The sequence below is a fragment of the Cyprinus carpio genome, chromosome A13 (genome assembly GCF_018340385.1).
Source record: "Cyprinus carpio isolate SPL01 chromosome A13, ASM1834038v1, whole genome shotgun sequence".
Taxonomy (NCBI): domain Eukaryota; kingdom Metazoa; phylum Chordata; class Actinopteri; order Cypriniformes; family Cyprinidae; genus Cyprinus; species Cyprinus carpio.
This window is the reverse complement of record NC_056584.1, coordinates 20,402,279-20,422,793: the sequence shown is the minus strand read 5'-3', so window position 1 is coordinate 20,422,793 and position 20,515 is coordinate 20,402,279. Positions and strand designations below refer to the sequence as shown.

The 20,515-nt window shown below is 37.0% G+C and overlaps 2 protein-coding genes across 6 annotated transcripts in view; one reads left to right on the top strand and one right to left on the bottom strand.

Moving 5' to 3' along the window:
- Positions 1-7,861, top strand: part of LOC109052888 (mitogen-activated protein kinase kinase kinase 4-like) — a 29,366-nt gene extending 21,505 nt beyond the window's left edge. For 2 of the 3 annotated variants that reach the window (XM_042769269.1, XM_042769270.1), the window contains exons 17-27: positions 236-364; positions 2,741-2,841; positions 2,928-3,008; positions 3,674-3,865; positions 3,944-4,014; positions 4,138-4,254; positions 4,338-4,497; positions 4,667-4,789; positions 5,586-5,692; positions 6,117-6,296; positions 7,053-7,861. In XM_042769269.1, the coding sequence (XP_042625203.1) occupies positions 236-364; positions 2,741-2,841; positions 2,928-3,008; positions 3,674-3,865; positions 3,944-4,014; positions 4,138-4,254; positions 4,338-4,497; positions 4,667-4,789; positions 5,586-5,692; positions 6,117-6,296; positions 7,053-7,073 (1,282 nt within the window). In that variant the 3' untranslated portion in view covers positions 7,074-7,861. The remainder of the gene's footprint in view (positions 1-235; positions 365-2,740; positions 2,842-2,927; positions 3,009-3,673; positions 3,866-3,943; positions 4,015-4,137; positions 4,255-4,337; positions 4,498-4,666; positions 4,790-5,585; positions 5,693-6,116; positions 6,297-7,052) is intronic. The other variant, XM_019070313.2, reaches the window with a different exon arrangement.
- On the bottom strand, positions 5,950-14,212 carry LOC109052885 (1-acyl-sn-glycerol-3-phosphate acyltransferase delta-like). 3 transcript variants are annotated; one of them, XM_042769272.1, is made up of 10 exons: positions 13,833-14,212; positions 11,939-12,152; positions 11,319-11,488; positions 11,006-11,167; positions 10,502-10,655; positions 10,206-10,308; positions 9,923-9,998; positions 9,328-9,526; positions 9,109-9,131; positions 5,950-8,172 (listed from the first exon to the last, which is right to left on the bottom strand). In XM_042769272.1, the coding sequence occupies exons 2-10, from the start codon at positions 12,123-12,125 to the stop codon at positions 8,149-8,151; spliced, it is 1,098 nt and encodes a 365-aa protein (XP_042625206.1). In that variant the 5' UTR covers positions 12,126-12,152; positions 13,833-14,212; the 3' UTR covers positions 5,950-8,148. The 3 variants fall into 3 exon arrangements, with proteins under 3 accessions (XP_042625206.1, XP_042625205.1, XP_018925855.1); XM_042769271.1 differs by lacking the exon at positions 9,109-9,131 and adding an exon at positions 13,005-13,036 and having other exon boundaries at positions 13,833-14,209; XM_019070310.2 differs by lacking the exon at positions 9,109-9,131 and having other exon boundaries at positions 13,833-14,208.
- Between the last annotated feature and the right edge of the window lie 6,303 nt (positions 14,213-20,515).

Sequence of the window (20,515 nt, the reverse complement as noted above, 5' to 3'; positions counted from 1 at the left end):
GGGTTTAGGAGGGTTTAATTAAATGAGTCACGCTGCTTTTAATGCTGTAGTTTATTAACCACTTTAACCACTATCTGTGCTGCAACATAGAGCTTCATATGGGTGTGTGTTGTGTTTTGTGTTTGAATGCTGACATATGAACGTGTGTTAAGCTCTGCCTTATTTAATATTAAACACTTTCACACATGTACACATCATCCAAAGCAGAGGCCATCAGTCTGTTTTTCCACCACAGCTCTCGGAGTCTCCCGTGTGATCTGCGTACCCAGTTGTGTCCCCCAGGTCCCCGCCCCACCCCTCCATTACCCCCAGGAGAGCACGGCCACGCCACCAAATCCTCCGGCGGTGTGCCCAATGACACCAGGTAGTCAGGACCGCCTGTTTTCAACCCCAGACAGAGCTCTGCAACATTCTCAACATCCTAAGCATTGCATCCTTATTAAAACAGCATCTCTCGTGGATTTTGGGGTTCATGAGTGAATTGGCAAAAATCTGAAAAAATTTATTATGAATGTTTTATGCCAACAACAGGATTATGGGTACCACGAGAAGTCCACGAGAAAAGCATGCATTTTCTCAGTAATGCTGTTTTTACACAGGATGTTGTGAAATGAAAGGGGTCATATTATCAGGAATCAAATTTCCTTGAACTTCTGAGAGGCACTATGAAAACATGCTGTCACAACCTTTATAACAACAGCTCAGTATAAAAATAGACTGCCAAGTGAAATACACTGTCAAGGTCCAGATAAGTATGAAATTCATCATCAGAATAGTCCATCTGCCATCAGTGGTTCAACCGTAACGTTATGAAGCGACGAGAATACTTTTTGTACGCGAATAAAACAAAAATATGACTTTATTCAACAATTTGTCTCATCTGTGTCACTCCACATCAGCGTAGCGCCATTTTGGCGAATCTGAGCTTTACGCAGGCAGCGTACGCTCTTCTGTGTCAGCCGCACCACAAGGATATGTTTTCTACGTATATTTACGCTTTTATTTGAAAGAAAACAGTGCATCCTGTGTCGGGGCTGACACCGAAGATCATAAGCTGTCCCGGTTGAGATAGGATTATAAGAGTTTGCGCTACACTGATGTGGAGTGACACAGAGGAGACAAATTCTTGAATAAAGTTGTTATTTTTGTTTTATTCGCATACAAAAAGTATTGTCGTCGCTTCATAACGTTACAGTTGAATCACTGATGGCAGATGTACTGTTCTGACGGTGCTTTTCATTCCTTTCTGGACCTTGATATTGTTATATACTTGGCAGTCTATGGGACAGTCACAAGCCTCCCTGTTTTCATCCAAAATATCTTAAATTGTGTTCTGAAGATGAACGAAGCTTTTACGGGTTTGGAACGAATTCAGGGTAAGTGTTTAATGACCAAATTTTCATTCTGGGGTGGAGTATCCCTTTAACTTGAACTAAAACTACAAAAAAAAATATAAAAACTACAGACATCGAAAAACTACTAAAAATAACAAAAACTACAAATTGACAAACTTTAACTAAAATGAAAACAGAAAATATAAAAATAAAAACCCAGATATTCAAAATATTAATAAAACGTATAATGGTATATCAGGATATAATAGGATCCCAGTATTAAAAATAAAGTTTACTTTAGTATGTAATTGTTTGTGATTATTTCTCAATGTAAAGAAGGCTTTGCATTATTGCTGGAGAGTGAAACCGCAGCTAATGTGTACATGCAGAACAATTAGTTTGCACTGTATTTCATTTTACATGGAAATGGGGCATTAAAGGCATGGTAGTAAATGATCTGTTTTAATCAGAGAGAGAGAGTAAAAATAGTTATTAAAGACTGAATTATTACATAACATAAGTGGACTTAAAAATTTTTTTTTTAAATAATAATGAAAAATGTATGATATGACCTCTTTAAGTATAACACATTTGTCCTGTACATGAAAGTGATGTAGTGCTCCTTCTCAAAATCCCTGCCAGCTAGTTTGGATATATAATCAGCCCACAATAATTGTCTTGGTCCCACATTGCTGTGCACTTCAATACTGTATGAGTCCTTAGCAGATGATTTGCCTGAATGATAAATGTGTTTGGTGAACTGTGATCTTTGCAACTTTCCCAGTTTCCAGTGCTTCTGTATTAATAGCCTCTGTTGAGGCATGCATTAGCACGCATCATTGGCTTAAACACCCTGTCCCGCTGCCACCTGGGAAATCCCTGAAACAAAATTACACATTGATCCATGTCCATAAAGATCGCAAAGTGCTGTTTAAGGATCAGCTCACCTCTAGCTCTGCCAGTAGTTGTTCATTAGTATATGAAAGGTGAAAATATATGATCCTAATCAGTACTCTGATATATTTTAAACATTTTGTCCAACTCTCAAAACCCATTGTCCTGTGTAAAAATAATCAGAATAAACAATTCATATATAGGCTGTCAAGCAACATTAATAGCTTGAAGAGTAGTTGACATAACTTTCATGAACTTTTATGTTGAAATCTGAAGCAGAGGTTGTTGTATATGGTTTGAAAGAGCTTAATGCTGTTTATTGTGACTCTTAACACTGCTGCGCTTAAACAGAGCTGGCTTTCCCATCTGCGTTATGTGGTGCTATAAGACTTAAGCATGCTCGTCATATCTAACGCTTTATTTTACTTATTGCATGCAATGTGTCTCAACTTGTTTCTGTCTGAAGGAAGATGGTGACCTTATATAACTTTAGACTCTTTTCTGCCACACAGGGTCTCTAGTGTACATGAGAACGACCGTCTGTCATCTGTGGCGGCGGAGCTACAGTTTAAATCCCTCAGTCGCCACTCCAGCCCGACAGAAGACAGAGAGGGTATGGTAGGTTTTTGTTTTTTTTTTTGGTGTGTGATTTTTCTTTTTTATTTTATATATTTTTTATGTTTTCTCTTGTATTTCCAGAGCCCTCGTATCCTAAAGCAGACCCCAGCAGTACCGCCCGTCGCAGCTGGGAGCTCCGCAACTTCATCAGCCAGTCAAAAGGTAGAACAAAGAAAAGAAATGATGATGATGAGTTCATGCGATGCAAGATGACGGATGAAAGTACAGCTGTGCAAAATAGACTAAAAACACATCTATATTTTTCACAGTTATATATACAGTATTTGTTCTTTATTCATGTGCTGTATTTGCTCTGAAATGGCTTAAAGTGGAATGTTTTCTGAGATTTTTTTTAAAATTGTGATTTAAATGATGTGTTAATAAACAAAAATATACACCTAAATATTTACCTACTGTACACACTACTGTGTTCAGGGGTCAGTAAGATTTTTGGGGTTAAGTTTTTTTTTTTTTTTTTGCAAAGAATTAATTTTATTTTTGTTGTTTTTGTTATTTTGGTAAGGATTGATTGTAATGATTTTAGGTGGGATTAAAGAATGTTATAATGCTACAAAGGATTTCAAATGTATCACAGTATTGATAAGAAGAAGAAATGTTTCTTGAGAATCAAATCAGCATATTAGAATTTCTGAAATATCATGTGACATTACAGACTGGAGTAGTGGCTTCTAAAAATTCAGCTTTGCCATCATGGGAAGAAATTCCATTTTAAAATATTAAAATATATTTTAAATTGTAATAATAAAAAAAAAATTATTATTGCAAATATAATGTATATATCAACCCCTGTGCTGATTGTCCTGCAGACACTGCAGCGCGTCAGAGCCCTATGGAGGCTGTCCGGCGCTCTATACGCATCTTTGATGACAAGCACTATGTGCTCATGAGACAGCGAAACATCATCGGACAGGTGTGCAACACCCCCAAGTCCTACGACAACGTCATGCACGTGGGTCTGCGCAAGGTCACATTCAAATGGCAGAGAGGCAACAAGATAGGTCAGTGGTCAAAGTATGCTTACTTTAAATAGCAGAGACCTTTCTTGTTACATTTTCAGTTTTTCTCTTCGTTGACAGGTGAAGGGCAGTATGGAAAGGTTTACACATGCATCAATGTGGACACTGGTGAACTGATGGCCATGAAGGAGGTATGTGCCTGAGACGGTTATTAATTTCTTTTTTATTAATATTTATTTTTTAAGTATTAATATATTAATTAATTGATACATATATAAGAACTTTTTATTAACTGTAACTGAATTTGCTCCCAGATTCGCTTTCAGCCCAATGACCACAAAACCATAAAGGAAACGGCCGATGAGCTGAAGATCTTTGAAGGAATCAAACATCCCAATCTTGTCCGCTACTTTGGTGTGGAGTTGCACAGGGTACAAAAGTGTTTGTGTTATGTCAAGGTCTGCTGAAGTCTTCTGTCCTTTTATTCCTCATTGTTTCTCGTTGGCTCTTGCAGGAAGAGATGTATATCTTTATGGAGTACTGTGATGAAGGGACCCTGGAGGAAGTGTCTAGACTGGGTCTACAGGAACACGTCATCCGCCTCTACAGCAAGCAGATCACGACGGCAATCAATGTGCTCCATGAACACGGCATTGTCCACCGTGACATTAAAGGTGTTCATTTCTTGCTTCGCTTGCACCAAGATTTCCTTTCCTCATTTCCTTTTTTTCTTCATCAAAATTATAGATGCCATTCTGGGATACATATGTACTAGTTAATGGAACGTCTAGCTAATAATTATTTTGTTGCATCACTATTTATTGTTGTTCTTTTACTTCCCAGGAGCCAATATCTTCCTCACGTCGTCGGGCTTGATAAAGCTAGGGGACTTCGGCTGCTCAGTGAAGCTGAAGAACAATGCTCAGACGATGCCTGGAGAGGTGAACAGCACACTGGGAACAGCAGGTGAGAGACTCAATGTTGTAGTTCCCAGGTTTAGACACCAGAGGGCATGTCAAACTGTTTGAATGGGATGGTGATGTGTCCTAAAGAGACAACTGGCATAAAGAAATATTTGGTTTTCAAAGTTTTCTTATCTCCGGTGCGGTTAAAAATTAAACACATGAAAACTACATTTATATTTACATTTATTCATTTGGCAGATGCTTTTATCCAAAGTGACTTTTGAGGAATACAACAAACATAGGATGGCAATAAACACGAGAAGTGCCAGTTACACAAGATCTGTCATCATTCAGAATAGTAAAAGCTAGGACAGGAAGTGAATAAGGGATACTGAGAGCAAAGAGAAAAAAAAAATTTTAATCACCAGTTGTATTGATAAATATCAAAAATGTTTAACAAATGGTAGCATTCGTTTGAAATATATACCTTTTATATATATTCAAATATATAAGGAAATTAGTGTTAAATATAGCTTCTAGCATCTGTTATTATTAGCTAAAACTATTAAAAATATTTTTTAAGTGAAATTAAGCTGAAAAATAAAATATTAATATTAGATGATAAACCTAAAGGCAAACAACGACAACTAGAAATACCTTGGCAACTAACTGAAATTAAAGTATAAGTATTAAAATTACAAAATGCACATAAATTGACTACAACGTAAACTAAAATTAAAAGGGAAACTGTAAAAAAGTAAAATACCATAATAGTGTATAAGAAAAAAAAAACTATGTGGTACCTATAACATTGTGACGATTATCACAAAAAGCATTGTTTTCTTTCTCTTTTCTAGCATACATGGCTCCTGAGGTCATCACTAGAGCAAAGGGTGAAGGTCATGGTCGTGCTGCTGATATCTGGAGCCTTGGTTGTGTTCTCATAGAAATGGTCACTGGAAAGGTAAGACTTGGTCTATGTGCATTGATTATGCCTGAGTTTGGTCTAATTCTTTAATTACCCATGTGCCAGCTTTTCTCCAAACTGGTTTGAAGATAGCGTACTGTTGTGAAAACATATCCGCACTGTGTTCACTCAACACCGATTGAAAAGGAATTTTCTGGGCTTGTCTACACATGCCTAAACAACCAAAATGGAACTGCTGGATAGGGCTTCCTGAAACATAAATAATCAAATTTCCACCAATTACAACAAGACAATTCGGATATTCACCAGTTTTAAAGTTTATTCGTCTTGTAGTACCATCATTTAGTGACAGTGTTTTTAGTGTGTGGACTGTATAAAAAAAAAATATATATATATATATATTTTACAAACATCATGCTACTGCAAGTAACTTGTGTTCCATAATGTTTGCTTAATTCAGAGACCTTGGCACGAATATGAGCATAACTTCCAGATCATGTATAAAGTGGGAATGGGCCACAAACCACCCATTCCTGAAAAGCTGAGCACAGAGGGGAAGGACTTCCTGGTTCACTGCCTGGAGAGTGAACCGAAGCGGCGCTGGACCGCCAGCGCTCTGTTGGACCACACTTTTGTCAAGGTATGAACTCCCTCTCATCCACACAGCTAGTTATTTCCTTCAGCTGATTCGTATGGTCACACATACGATGGAGATGAGGAGCTGGTTATTCTGCCAAATTTCCAATCTGTTACCCAAATTAGATCCAACCAGCATTTGTAGTACATCCACCAACATGTTACACACTTGAAAACACATGAAACAGACCCTTACACAAATAAATTCTCACTTTGAGCAATACAGCAACAACCAATGACTTATTTTAGTGATGCACCGAAATTTACCAAAAATGAATTTTGGAAGGCCTAAATAGTTGAGAAACTGTGTGGACAGTACGGCTGGGTTGACAATATTGATTTCACATTTTTAACAGACATTCATTTTAACAATCTTATAGTTGATACATGAACAAAATTTCACAAAAGCATTATTTGTAGCTTGCCTACCATCCAATAATAACAGTAAGCTTTGTGCTCGGATACTTTGAAGTAGAAACAATTATATCATTTAAAAAGCTGATATTTAGCATTTGCTTTAGTTATAATTGTACTTGTGAGTTTATCATCAAATAACTATGTGCTCAAATTGATTTAAATAAACTGTAATTTTGGTTTTTGGGATAAATGGAAACTTTAATTTCGGTTTAGGGAAAAAAAAATAATTACAGTGCATCACTAATTTAATTACAGAGTGGTGAGGTAGACCATCACATGCTGTCACCTGATTGGCTGATGGAAATGGCACTAACACGTCAATCTCATGTCTTTTCAATTGCAGGTCTGCACAGATGAAGAGTGACGGGGAAAGACGTGTATTCTCTTAATGTTTACATAAATGCTAGCACTACTTCAGACGGCATGAGGGAGGACGAAGGAAAAACAGACACGCTCTGTTAGATACGAGCCCCTCGTCACGTTAAAAGCGAGGACAGTCTTATATGTACAGTAACATGAGCAAATGGGATGGAAATGTTTAGACAAGTGTGTTATGTACATACTGTAAGAATAGGGTTAGGGGTTTTCTGTGTACAAAGCATATTGTAAAGCTGAAGTTTAATAGCCACTTTGTTGGTGATCGAGTCACAGGGAATACATGTTAGGAGACAGTACATTCATTCAAGGGATGTTCTCTGCACAAAGCATAAGAGAATGGGAGATGGAGGGAGTTTGACATTGACTGACTGTATGTACGATTTCAATGAGTGTTCACTGAAGAAAGCATACAAACCTGGGGCTGAAAGTCACAGTAGAGAAGGTTTTAATATTTTTTTTTTTTTGTTAAAATTGTATTTTTGTTTGCCTTGCTGCAGAGCCCACTGTTAACAAGTCATATTTAAGCCTATAAGTAGTTGTGCTGCGTTGGATCAGCCTTGTGCTGGCCAATGGCGTGCCTTTACCATCTGGGTGTATAAAAGCATAATCAACCAATGAGAGGGAAGAGGCCAGTCTGACTCTGCCTTTTTGCTGCTGCACTCGGACGGGTGGACAAACATGCTCTTACACAGGCATCAACTGCTGGTTCTCTGCTCCTCCAACAGTGTTTGCAATATTTAAAAAAATATTAATAAACAGACAGTTTTTTTTAAATGGCCTACTTGTCTCTTTAAAAAAAAAAACCTAAACATGATGTAAATCAAAACAGAGAAGCATTTTAAATTATTCAAACAACTCTTGCTGAAACCGTCATGTGGCGACATCCTCAAATTTCACTTACGAAGGTGGTTGGACTTGGCTAATGCCAGTTCCTGTTGTGAAAATGCCCTCATGACTGTAAAGTTGCATGATCTTTTTGCCCTGGTGGATGTCTTAGTTATTGTTTATGTGCATCTCTTTATTCCCGTAGTTCGAACTCTTTTCAATCTCCGTCTGTCCAATCATCCAGCGGATACCAACTGACACTGAAAATAAAACAAAAATTTGTCAGTCACAGTGCAACAGCCAGTCACATTAGCATGCCTCATAACTAAACTAGGGCTACAAGCACTCAGATTCATATTATCATTCATTAGATCAGTGGTTCTCATGAAGGGGAGTTGACTGGGCGGGTGAGAGCAGAAGATTTCATTATAAAAAACATGGTTATTATTAAAAGAGATAAAATTCTCTAAGTTAAAATTCTTAAAAGCACAAATATGTAAACTCAAATTATAAAATTTCATTTCCCCCCTCAATAACTATTGTTTTTAAGAACATACATACAGTTCCTGAAACTTAAATCATACAGTATGTAAACAGGATCTGTCATAATTACAGGAGAAATACTGAAAATATTCTATATATTGTGTTGGACAATGGGAGTCAAAAAGGCTGAGAACCACTGCATTAGATCATAATACAAACAGGATTCCCACGGACACAGAAAACCTAGAAATATTTTAAACTTTTGAAGCTTGGAAAAGTCATGGAAATTTGTGAATGCTAGGACACTACAGATATAGCTATGCTTGGCCATCTTCTACTAGATATTACTCTATAAATTCATTTTTAAAAATAGTTCTCCGCAGTAATCATTGAAATTCCTTGGTCAACAGGTGTGGGAACCCTGTACTAAGTAAAGAGAAAATAAAAGACCGCAACGAAAGATTTATTTAAACAATATCTAGCAGATGCATGATGTCTTGTAGTATATCTGAATCATGTAGTTCAAGGTTTGTTTTGTGTGCATTTAGTGTTTAGATGAAACTTTTACATCTGAAATGAATCTTTAAGCCTGTTCTCACATGCTATGATATTTAAGGGCACTTTCAATGCATTCAAATGTCATTCATTCATTCATGCGCTTATGAATCGACCAGCATGCAGTAAATCCAGATAGAAGTGGTTGATATACTTACAGCTATAGCACCTAATTGGCCTCCTTTATATTTTTTTGAAAAAAAAAACAGATTGGGGAAAATAGCAGCAGTATATAATTCCTTTGTTGCTTGACGACAAAAAAAAGATTGACTTAAAATCATCTGCTGCAATCTTATTATTTTGCTATTTGTTACACCAGCTTACATTATAATCGATAAGAAATAACAACCCCATGCCCTTGTCCTTATCCCAAGTACCTGCTAGACAGAAGACACATGTACAGAAGACTGTGAAGGTGGATCCTGATAGCAGCATTTGGAGCAGTAACATGCAGAGAGGGTAGACCAGCAAACAGACCCAGAAGAGCCAGTTCAGCAGGGCCCAAGGTCGGCGCGGAGGGCTAGTAATGGGACCCGGAAAACGTCCTGTCTGTCTGTAATGCTCTTGGAATTCATCCTGTGTGAGTTGGCACAACAAAATTTCTTAATGCCCATGTTTGTCCACTATTAAAATGCTAATACCAGCACCAGTGTTGTTCTTGTTAACTACAATTAAATATATTAAAATGTTTTCATCAACTGAAATACAGCTGACATAAAATACAAATGTTAGATGAAAAAAAAAAAAAAAAAACATTTCAGTTTGTTGCCAATTAATTTTCATTAAAGTACTAAAACTGAAATAAAAATAAAGCTAAATCAAAATACTACAAAAGTAATAAGATGACCAGATCATGTAACAAAATAAAAAAACAATAACCAATTCAAAATATTAATGCATGCTATAATATTATACTAAAATGACACTGACCAGCACAAAAACACCCCCATTTAATGCAGGTAGTGCACTTACTTTTTCCTGATAGAGTTTGTGAAGCCAGGCCGCGCATTCAGACTCGTCCTCTGGGATTGTCTCCAGAGGAATCCGCCTAACAAACACAAGGAAATCCATAAAGGTTTATCTTAACCTTGCAGCTGAAAATGCATTCATATAGGAAGCCATTGAACTAAAACATGACGGAGACTGCCTGTTGAACTTTTTATAGCAGGAGACATTATCACAGATCATTTAATATACAACAGGCTGTTAAATATTGCCAAAGGGCAAGTGAAGAAGTTTTTTCTTTCAATCCTACCTCACATATAAATCAGCATGGTATTTTTTCCCGTTAAGCACTCCTAGTAAAGTTGGCATTTCGTTGTTTCTGAAATTAAGTGTAGAATCGTACACAGCAGTAACTACAGAGGAGACACAAACCAAGTCAGCGAACCAAATTCTTAGAGGCTACATTAGCCAAAAATACATAATCTTTCACTTAAAGCATTCAATCTGAAAGACATCAACAGAGCGATTTGCCTTAACCCACTGGAAGATCAATGAAAGCATTGTCACTATGGGTTCATCATTACTTAAAGGCCAAGAAGCTCTCACCCTTTCCCCTGAGGTTCTGGGCCGTGACACAAAAGCCCTTGGTCCGAGGTAGAAGGTGGTACTTGAGTTTGGGTAGACCTTTCTTCTCTGCCACCTCCATACTAATCTTGTGCTTCTTTTCTGTGAAACGTGTGCCCTCACAGTGCAACAGGAACTACAGACACATCATAAAAAATTAACATCAACCACACCAGAGGACAGAAAAGCTTAGTAAAATACGGGATATGGTGTATTTGTTAAGGGAACAGTTTACCCAAAAATGGATTTATTAATTGTCAGATGGATTACATTCATAGTTCTCATTTGGAGCAATGACAAACTGTCATAACATGGAAATTCTCCTATTATGTTCCACAGAAAATATAAACAGCATTTGGGCTTTTTTTGGTGAACAGGTTAACTATTCCTTTAAGTGATTGTGTGTCTAAGATAAAAGGAAAAGAGAATTCTGAAATCAAGTAAAATCACCAGAGTACAATGTGCAATGAGATTTCATAAATATACCCAAAAGTTTTCTGGGTAATCCTGAAGGTTGCGCAGGCTTTGCACTACTGTCTTGCGATCCTCTTCCCATTTCCTTTTGCAGAAGACAATTTCCAGGAAGTACCACATCCAGCCAATCACAGGAACATAGGAAAGTTCCTTTTTTGCCAACACCTTTGAGCTCTGAAAGCAAGATATGATGAAAACAATTGCGTGACAGCACAACAAAAAAATCTGCATCATGACACTGAGTCTTAAAAAATAATTTAGAATCACACACTTGTTAAGGTGTGGGAAAGTTACGTTTTTGTATGAAACTTTATTTTTGTCTTACCCCCAAAACCCCAAATCTTTCACAGAAGGTCCAGCCGGTCATAAAATCTATCTCAAAGTTATGATTGAGGACAACAATGGCGTTTTCTTTGCCATATAAAGGATAGCTTTCTGGATCTGTGTAAAGTGTGCATTCTGTCCCGGACCACCACTCCAACAATGCCACCAATTCTGAACAAAACAACAACAACAAAAATACATACTGAATTATGATGTACTGTATATAATGCAGAATGCGTGAGTAGTCCATCAACTTTGTATGTAAATAGAGCCATTTGCAATATTCAAAATATCAACTTCCTGTTTTGTTACCCTCACAGCAACACTGAGGTTTTCAAACAGGAAATAATGGTTTTAAGTTCTGTGTATCCTACAATACAACCATGGTACAAAGCAACAGGTGAGACATGATAATCATGATATCATGATCTCCATGACTGATAAATATTATTGACCACTTTTTACTTTGTTACTATTTTTATGTGATTTTGTCACTTCGAGCTGTACTTCTTTGTCAGTGCAGACAAAGCAAGCACTGGAAGCTTGTTGCATCATGGCTGGTTATGATAGTATCTTTCTTTGGAAGATGTGAGCCCACATGTGACAGTTTGCGGGACTTACGGCTAGAAATGGAATAACCCAATCTGCAGTTGATCTTGCGGGCGAGTTGCTTGTTAATGGGCCACAGTGGTAGAGTACAAAGCTGGAGCAGGTTGATAATAAACCCACTGACTAGGAACACATAACAGATAATGAGATGACACAGCAGCTGGGTTTTCAATACTTGAAGGATTCCCATCTTTATCATGTAGTCTTGACGTCTCCACTAAATCCTCTGCAGAGAGAGAGAGAGAGAGAGAGAGAGATAAATATAAATAATTTCATATTAACCAGAAGACCGTTGTTATAAATAAAGATGCAAAGCACCTCCCAAGACATGTTGCACATGTAAAAAACTGTATTTGAAATATGAAAATCTACCCGAGCCAATATTCAAATAGCATGGTTACAACAAAGAGGATTAAAGTTCAGGTTTTTTTTTTTGTTTTCATTCCTCTTTTCCACATCAACCCACTTGAATGTTGTGGAAATGGTTAATAGTTATACTTTATACACTGTGGTTTTACAAACTTGTGCATTTTCCAAAGGCTCTTTGTGTGATCCTGAATAGCTTACCCAAAAATTTAAATTGTGCCATTATTCTCCTTGATTTTATTCCAAACCAATATGCTGTTATTTTAAGTGGAACAAAAATAGGAGAGATTCTGAAGAGTTTCCAGGTTCATAGTGACCACAAAACACCAAAACAAACAAGAAAGCATCATAAAAGTTGTCCATTCTGACTCAAGAACCTGTGTGACTGGATCATTAAGCCGATAAGTCCAACCCTTCTTCTTTTTTTTTTACAAACCAATCCTCCAGAAACGTGTTTTTTGTGTGTGTGTGTGTGTGTGTGTGTGTTTAAGTGAGTTGTTAAAATCTTGAATGGTATTGTTTTTATCAAGAGCTAGACAACCCAGCCACTTCAGGTCAGGTGAGGAATGAGCTCTTTTAGTGCTGTGTGGGATGCACCATTTTCAAGAGTAAATAGTTCATTTAAAAGCAGTGTTTGTGAGAGAAATGAGAAGACCATTAGCTAGCACAGAGCAAGATGAGACCTGTCCCTATCATCACTGTCAGCTCTTACACGAGAAAGTCTCTCAGGACACAGGGCAAAGGCTGAAACAGAAATGTCACAGTGTTACTTGTGTGGATGTGTCTCTACTGTGTGTTTTGGCATAAGCACATTCAGTTTGAGAGTGCAATGTTGTTGCAGAAAAAAGTGTGAACTTTGTTATAAATCAAATAGTGTAAAACAAATATTTGCAGTCATACGTGTAGAAATGAACCAGATTACTTCTAGGTTGATAAAATGTAAAATCTGCAGTAGTCGAGGAGATTTTGATTCATTTCAGTTACTCAAATCTTTTGCATCAGTTCACTTGACAACAGAGTCGTCCAACTATTTGCTATCGGTCTCGAAAGCTATTGATTCGTGTTACAGACAGTCCACGAATTTTCCAGAACAGTCACAGGCTTCAAAAGCGAGAGAACTAAAAATATGAGACTGTCTGTAGAAATAATCAAAAACGATTCGTTCACTTAAAAACACACACATTCATAAACATGGAGAGAAACGGCTATTTTGTACTTAGGTTAACACTACAGGGTGCGCCTTGTTTGGACTATCAGTTTAACCTTCACACTCACCGGCAGGTAACTTACGGCTGTAAATAAGCCAACAAAAATGACGCTTCGTTCTTTTTAAGTACATATTCGGTTAGTTCACAGTATATTTGCTACAGTAGCAGATAAATCTGTCTCTTCTGGTTAATTGTATTTCACTTAAATGTTTTGTTTTGTTAGCCTTGGTAACATAAGCATCAAGAGTGAACAGCCAACGAGCAAAACTCGTGCACATGTTAAATCGCATACAAAAAACAGCACTTTATCTTTCATCGGAAGACAGAAATACCTTTTTCCCTTTTGCGGTTAATAGTAGTAGTAGTACAGCATCCGTCTCATCATATGGAGCTGATTAGAGAGCGCATGAGAGATATGAATCTGAAGGATGTCTTAAGTTGGGCAGGACAGGCTGAGAGAGATTCCAGCGTTGGGTGTAGGGATATGAGACCACACCCGGCAAAAAGACGCTGCGCGAAGAGCACTGGAGCGTGGGCAGGGACTTCAGAGGGTCATTATGTAATTTCCTCTGTTCAGAGCCAACGCTGCTTCGGTGTCTTTACACAGGCTGCCTCACTCTGTTCACTTCGACCGGCAGATGAACGTAACTGCAAAGCACGCTAGCAACTGTAGGACATCCCCTTAAACGTGGGGCGCACAAACCCAAATATCAGAACGATTGCGCCTTCTACCGGATGAGAAGAGCTTGGCTGGGCTTTATTTCAGAGACCGAAGAATACATTGTTGAGAAGAAGCTCATTGTTTTTCTATGAGAGAAATAGAAAGGCATGTTTTCTTGGGGAGAGAAACGTTTGATAGGATATTAATAGATATACATTTTGCATGACTTTTGTTTTGTTTGCATTAGAGAAAGAATTGACATGCTTTTTTGTTCCTAACAAAAAGCCTCACGTGACAGCTGTGAGAATTTGTATTGACTTAATTATTAGTACAGAGACGCAACCCTGAGAAATACATCATAGTTGTCAGGATCCGGCAACATTTTTGTCTCTTGAATAAATGACTAAATGGGATGGTTCACCTAGAAATGTAAATTCTGCCATAATTTTCTCCCCCTCATGTCGTTCCAAACCTGTATGACTTTCTGTCTTCTGTAGAACACAAAAGAAGATAATATCAAAATATTATTTTGTAAAAAGTCTCTTCTTTAATCCATACAGTAAAAGTCAGTGGGGTCCAATGTTGTTTTGGACACTACTGACTTTCATTCCATTGGCAAAACCCTGAAACAATAATATATTTTAATGTAAATGATCAGAAATTTTAAACCATCAATTTGGACATTTATTTGATACCATACAGTTAATCTATCTTTGCAAATGTTTCTGAAACAATGATTCAACCATCAAGATCATCAAATTATAATACAAAGGACCAGATTCTGCCCTCCACTGATTGAACTATGATTGAGGTCCACTTTAGTGACATTAAGAGAGGCTCTTCACCAGCATCAAAAGACCTGCTATGACATGAAAATACTTCATTTATTCAGTGATTCACAAACCATGTGAAAAGGCCATTCAAATATGAAACTCAAAATAGTAACCTCTTCACTAGAAGGGAAATGAAATCTCTTTTTGCCTGGCATTATTCTGGATAATAGACTATTCAGATTAAATTGGCTGCTTATGAAAATAGCACAAGCTATTAAATTCACAATACCCTTCACATGTTGCATCCAAATTAAAAACATATATAGTAGATGGAAACGCTTAAGGACTCATGCACTGAAAACCCAGGGGGTGAAAAAGGGACTCAAAATGCTCGTCTCTGCCAGCTTTGAGAGCAATTTGTGGTTAACAGTTTTAAATGAAGACACTGGAGAAATATGATGGTTACCAAGGATGCCCTGCCTGATGTAAGTAGTTACTGAGGTTATCTAAAGCCTGATGGGACAGATCCACTCAGCTGTGGAAAGCTGAAGATCAGGGAATAGTCTAATGAGAAGATTGAAATGTAGTGCATATTAAAAAGCTCGAAATTGTCGAAGGATGTGATTACACTAACATTTATGTCTCTGTATGTAGCAAGGCATTTTTTTTTTTTGCAAAATCTTTTACATTGTTTTTTTTTTATTATTTATTTTTTTATACAATATACAAACATTCAACATTATTAAAAAATAAAATCAATATTTTGAAGAAAAAAAATTATTGTATGCCTATTATTTGAGCCCTAATGTATTGGAAATTAACAGTAAATCGTTTTTCTGAGATATGTTGTAAAGTATTATAATGTGATGATTTTTTTTTTTTTTTTTTTTTTTTTTTTTTTTGCCCATTGTGCCATTCAATTATTGGAGAAAAATGCTTTGATAGAAATTATTTAAAAAAATAAATTAATAAAAATAAACCTGTGTATAAACAAGATGACAAACGTAAAGTAAATTATTGGAGAAAAATACTTTAATAAATGTTTTAAATAAAATTACATTTATAAACCTGTATATAAACAAGACAACGTTTTTGCTTATGAATGCAGTTGTGCATTTTCTTAAAATACTATTAAATAGACAAATGGAACTTTTTTTTTTTTTTTTTAATTTTAGTTTAAAAAATATTTTCTTAATAGCCAAAAATATAAATATTAATCTGATGTCACAGCGAATGTTATGACAGTAGCAGCAGGCCAGAGCACGCCAGCGGCTGGAGACCGCTTTGGGCCAATCGGAGGCTCCCAAGGCAGCTGACAACAACTGGACTGAGAATGGACAGGGGTTTGCAGAGGGAAGTGACGGATCAGGAAATGAATTAGGAGAGATGGGAGTATGTGCAGTTTATAAGAGGCCCTGCGTCTCAATGTTCATACTATCCATCCTAAATAGTATGTGAGATTAGAATAAATGTGTCCCAAAGCATAGTATGTTGAAAAGAGTATGCCAAAAGTCCCCGTATGGTCTACTATTTCAGGTCGATTTTTGAAGTGTGGATCCATGCACACTCTAATGGCTAAAATTGCCCACAATCCATTGCGCTTCGGCGAAGGATTCCCAAGCGTGTACGTCTGCAGACTGCAAGACAGGGGCGTAACTTGAAAGAGGCGTAACTTGAAGTAGGAGGCGTAACTTGAAGTTGTCGAAATCTCACAGAATCACGCGAGATGTCAAAACGATAAGTTGTTGATTACGTTTTTTTAAGGGAAGCAGAGGTTTTAGGCAGGATTTGATGCATAAGGTGTGTGTAGATATTAATGTTAGGGGAGAATGTGAGTGATGTGTACATTTAGTAGGAAAACCTATTATCTGATCCACACTCCGGGACAGAAGAGGGCGGTATTGCACCAATAAGCTGGATGCCAACCGCCGTTAAACTGGAAAGAAGTTACAATGAGTTACAATGGTGAGAATATATTTTTTCACTAAATAATTATTTAAATTTAAGAGTACAAGTTATTTTCATACAGTGGTATTGATTTTGGAGTTAATAATCTATTAAAACTAAGTTGTAAAGTCAGCAACATAAGCAAAAGGTGTAAAGACGCTATCCTCCGGTTTCACAGACAAGACTAATTGAGCTATGGCCTGATCCTGGCTTAATCTAAACCCTGTTTGTGACTTACATAATATAGCATATTTGTGATTGTGCTGTAAAAACACGTTTTATAATGAATAACTAACAGGGGAGCTCCATTAAGTACACTTCTTTTAAAGTGGATTTACATAAACCATATATACATCTTGAAGACTATTACTAAATGTCTATTTATCATCTGACAGGATAGTCTTTGATAAGTATTGCAGATAAGCACATTTAACAGACATGAAACAGGCATCTGAGTGATGTGTGTGTGCTATTATGTAGAATTCACTGTCAACACTGCTTTAGATGAGTGTAAGTCATGTAAACAAACAAATCTACATACAGTAACTAAACACTAGTTATCTATTTTATTTGTTCATTTGCAATATTGATAATTTTAGGAACATTTGTGTTGGTTAAAAAGTGAGTTACATCAGTTACTAACTCAACATGCAGATGCAGTATATCACAGATAAATCACAGAGGTTACTTGACTCTTGTCTGGATGTTACAGGAACAGATTATGTTTATCTGCTGTAGAGTGACTGAAGAAGGAATGCTGCCATCAAAGGATTTGTGTAATTATTGTACACTAGATAAATAATAAAAAAAAAATTTAATTAGTGTAATTTCAAACAGTTATTTATTACAGCACTTTTCTTATTGTTGATTTCTGTGCATTTGCTGCAGATCTTTTGTGGTGGAGCAGGACCTGCAAGGAAAGGGGAAAAAAAGGAAAAACCTGAAACAAAAGAATAAAGTAATGACTTTTTGTATTGTGTGTGTGTATTTCTGTAGGTTATGAAAATGTCTGCAGACTGGTGTATGTACTGAGGATGGAGAAGTCCACTGCAGCATCTGGAAATGGTCCAGAGACATGGATGCGACGCTCCATCTCTCCAGCTCTTACTGTCTCATCAGGACCAGATGCTGCTGTGGTCTCTTCATCATCAGTGACCCCAGAGCAGCGAGAGCATCTAGAGAAAGACCAAAAGACACTGAGGATTTGATTTTGGTAAAGTTTGTTCTGCTGGTTTCTGTTTATATGATGAAGGCTGACTTTCAAAAGCATCATCAAAAAATGTGATGGAGCTTTTATCTGAAGTGATTGACAATGCTCTTATTACAGGGGCCTACAATCCTCTGATCAGGCTGGAGAAAAGAGCCGTGCTCAAGCACAGTTTTGAACCAGTTCAGTGGTTTAGCACACTACAAAAGTAATAAATCAATGCATGTACTTGTAAACTCTGTGTAAATGGTTTTACAGGTAGTGGTGCTCATGGAGAGCAGCACACGATTGTTTGGAGCAGACACAGCAGCAGTCAGATTGTCCTGCATGTGTTCTTCTGCTCTCGCTTCAAGGTTGTGTGGTGAGAGCCGACATCATGGTCTTCCTTACCTGTTGCTCAACGACATCCCCGTTGAGAAGAGTGAGATTGTGAAGCACAGCGCAGCAGCAGAACTGTCTCAGCTGTGTTGAGATGATAGTAAGATGTGGGGTTCACCGTCTGTAAATACATGATTGTTAGAACAGTTAGTTTGAAAGAAGCTTTGTTTCATGTGTTGTTGACTTGTACGTATGCATTTATTGTGATGCTAACATTTATACATTCTTTTAATCATTTAGACATGTTTCTTGTTGTCAGTAAATAAAATATAAATATTTGATCTATTCATGTATTAATTGCTTGACTGAAAACTGATATATTCATATCAACTGCATTAGTGTATATTCATGTATAGCTATGTCACGACAGAAAATACATTTTGCTTCTTTTACTAAAATGTAATTTTAAGGAAAAAAATGTATATAAATATTGGTTGGCATTTATCATTATTATTGCATGTAAGTGTTGGGGTGTGCAAAAGATGCGATTCATTATGGGGTAATGTTAATTTTTTGAGTAGTTATACTTACATTTTTAGAGTATAAAATCAACAATCTTCTCCAAAGGTGAGATCTTCGAGCAGCTGTTCGACGTTTCGTTTGTGCAGATATTGTCGCTGAGAGAAACTGTACTGGACTGTTGAGTTAGTGATGCTGTGAGGTGGTAGTGCACCTGTACCTCTTTTTTATTATTATTGCCAAACTTTTTACATAAAAGATCATGGTAAGACGGTTGTATCTAACAATAACAATCATAACGCCATAAAACAGTAAATAAAAATTTAACGTGTTCATCATAGTATGAGATATACAAGAAAAAAAAATTCACATAAAATAATTGAAAAAATATTCTTAAAAATATAAAGAACTTAAATTAACAGTATTGGCTATGCTACAATCTTCATTATCAAGATACAAATACATTTATTAAACCTGTCACTCATATCTTTTAAGTGTTTTACGCTCATTTTAACTTTGTAGGTCACATGATCAACATAGCGGATGATGATATCCGCATTAATGCTTCATACACAAATCATTCAGGCTGTAGAGTATGTACTCTTTTATCGCTCGTTAAATTAGTTCTTATTGAAATTAAGTGCCTAATTAAAGGGTATGCGGTTTCGAACGCAGCCGGACAAAATCTCGTTTTGACATCTTGCGTGGTTCTGTGTGATTTGGACAACTTCAAGTTACGCCTCTTTCGTCAAGTTACGCCCACTTCAAGTTACGCCCCTGTCTTGCAGTCTGCAGACAGACCCTTCTCAAGGATTCAGGCCAGAACTACAAACACGAATAAAAACGTGTTAGAAAAACTACAAATGTGGCGGAAGGCGGGTTTGAGTTACTAATAATCAACATTTAACCTTGTAAAAAAAAAAAAAAAAAAAATATCCGTGTTATATTTCATCTGCAACAGCAATGTGAACTTTTATAAACATCCATTTGGTCGTTAACTTTTAAATGCATTATTATGCAAAAAATATGAGCAGAGTTCTCAGCATGAAAGACCCGCAACTGGCAGATCAACGAGTTACTTCTTTTCTCTCCAGTACTGTAGGAAGTTAAATTAAATGAAATGAAATGTGAAAGATGTTAACTGTTACAAGATGATTGACAGGCCAGTTTACAGTGACAGGGTGCGTGTAACAGGTACGACAGAGCGCTCCTTTAAAGACGCAGTTGTGTGACGTGATAGTATGTCCCAAAGCTTGCCTACTCTTCTACTACACACTCAAAAGTGTGTACTTTTTTTTTCACCAAAAGAGTACATACTTCAAGGGCGTAGTATAAGAAGGCACATTGAGACCAAAGAGTATAGAAGCCCAAGAGGCGAAACTCTGTTGTGTTATGGGTAACAGTCTGTAGATGGCGCTGCGGAGGCGCGGCCGCCATTATGGACTAAAAGCTGCTTAGCGCCAGTTTGCGCGCCACACAACCAAACTGTGAAGAAGATGAGCAAGTGGTCAAAACGCAAGCAATGTCCTCCATCTCACATCCACCACTACCAGCCTAGGTCGTCTAGGAGCACTTCAATCAGTTAAATCA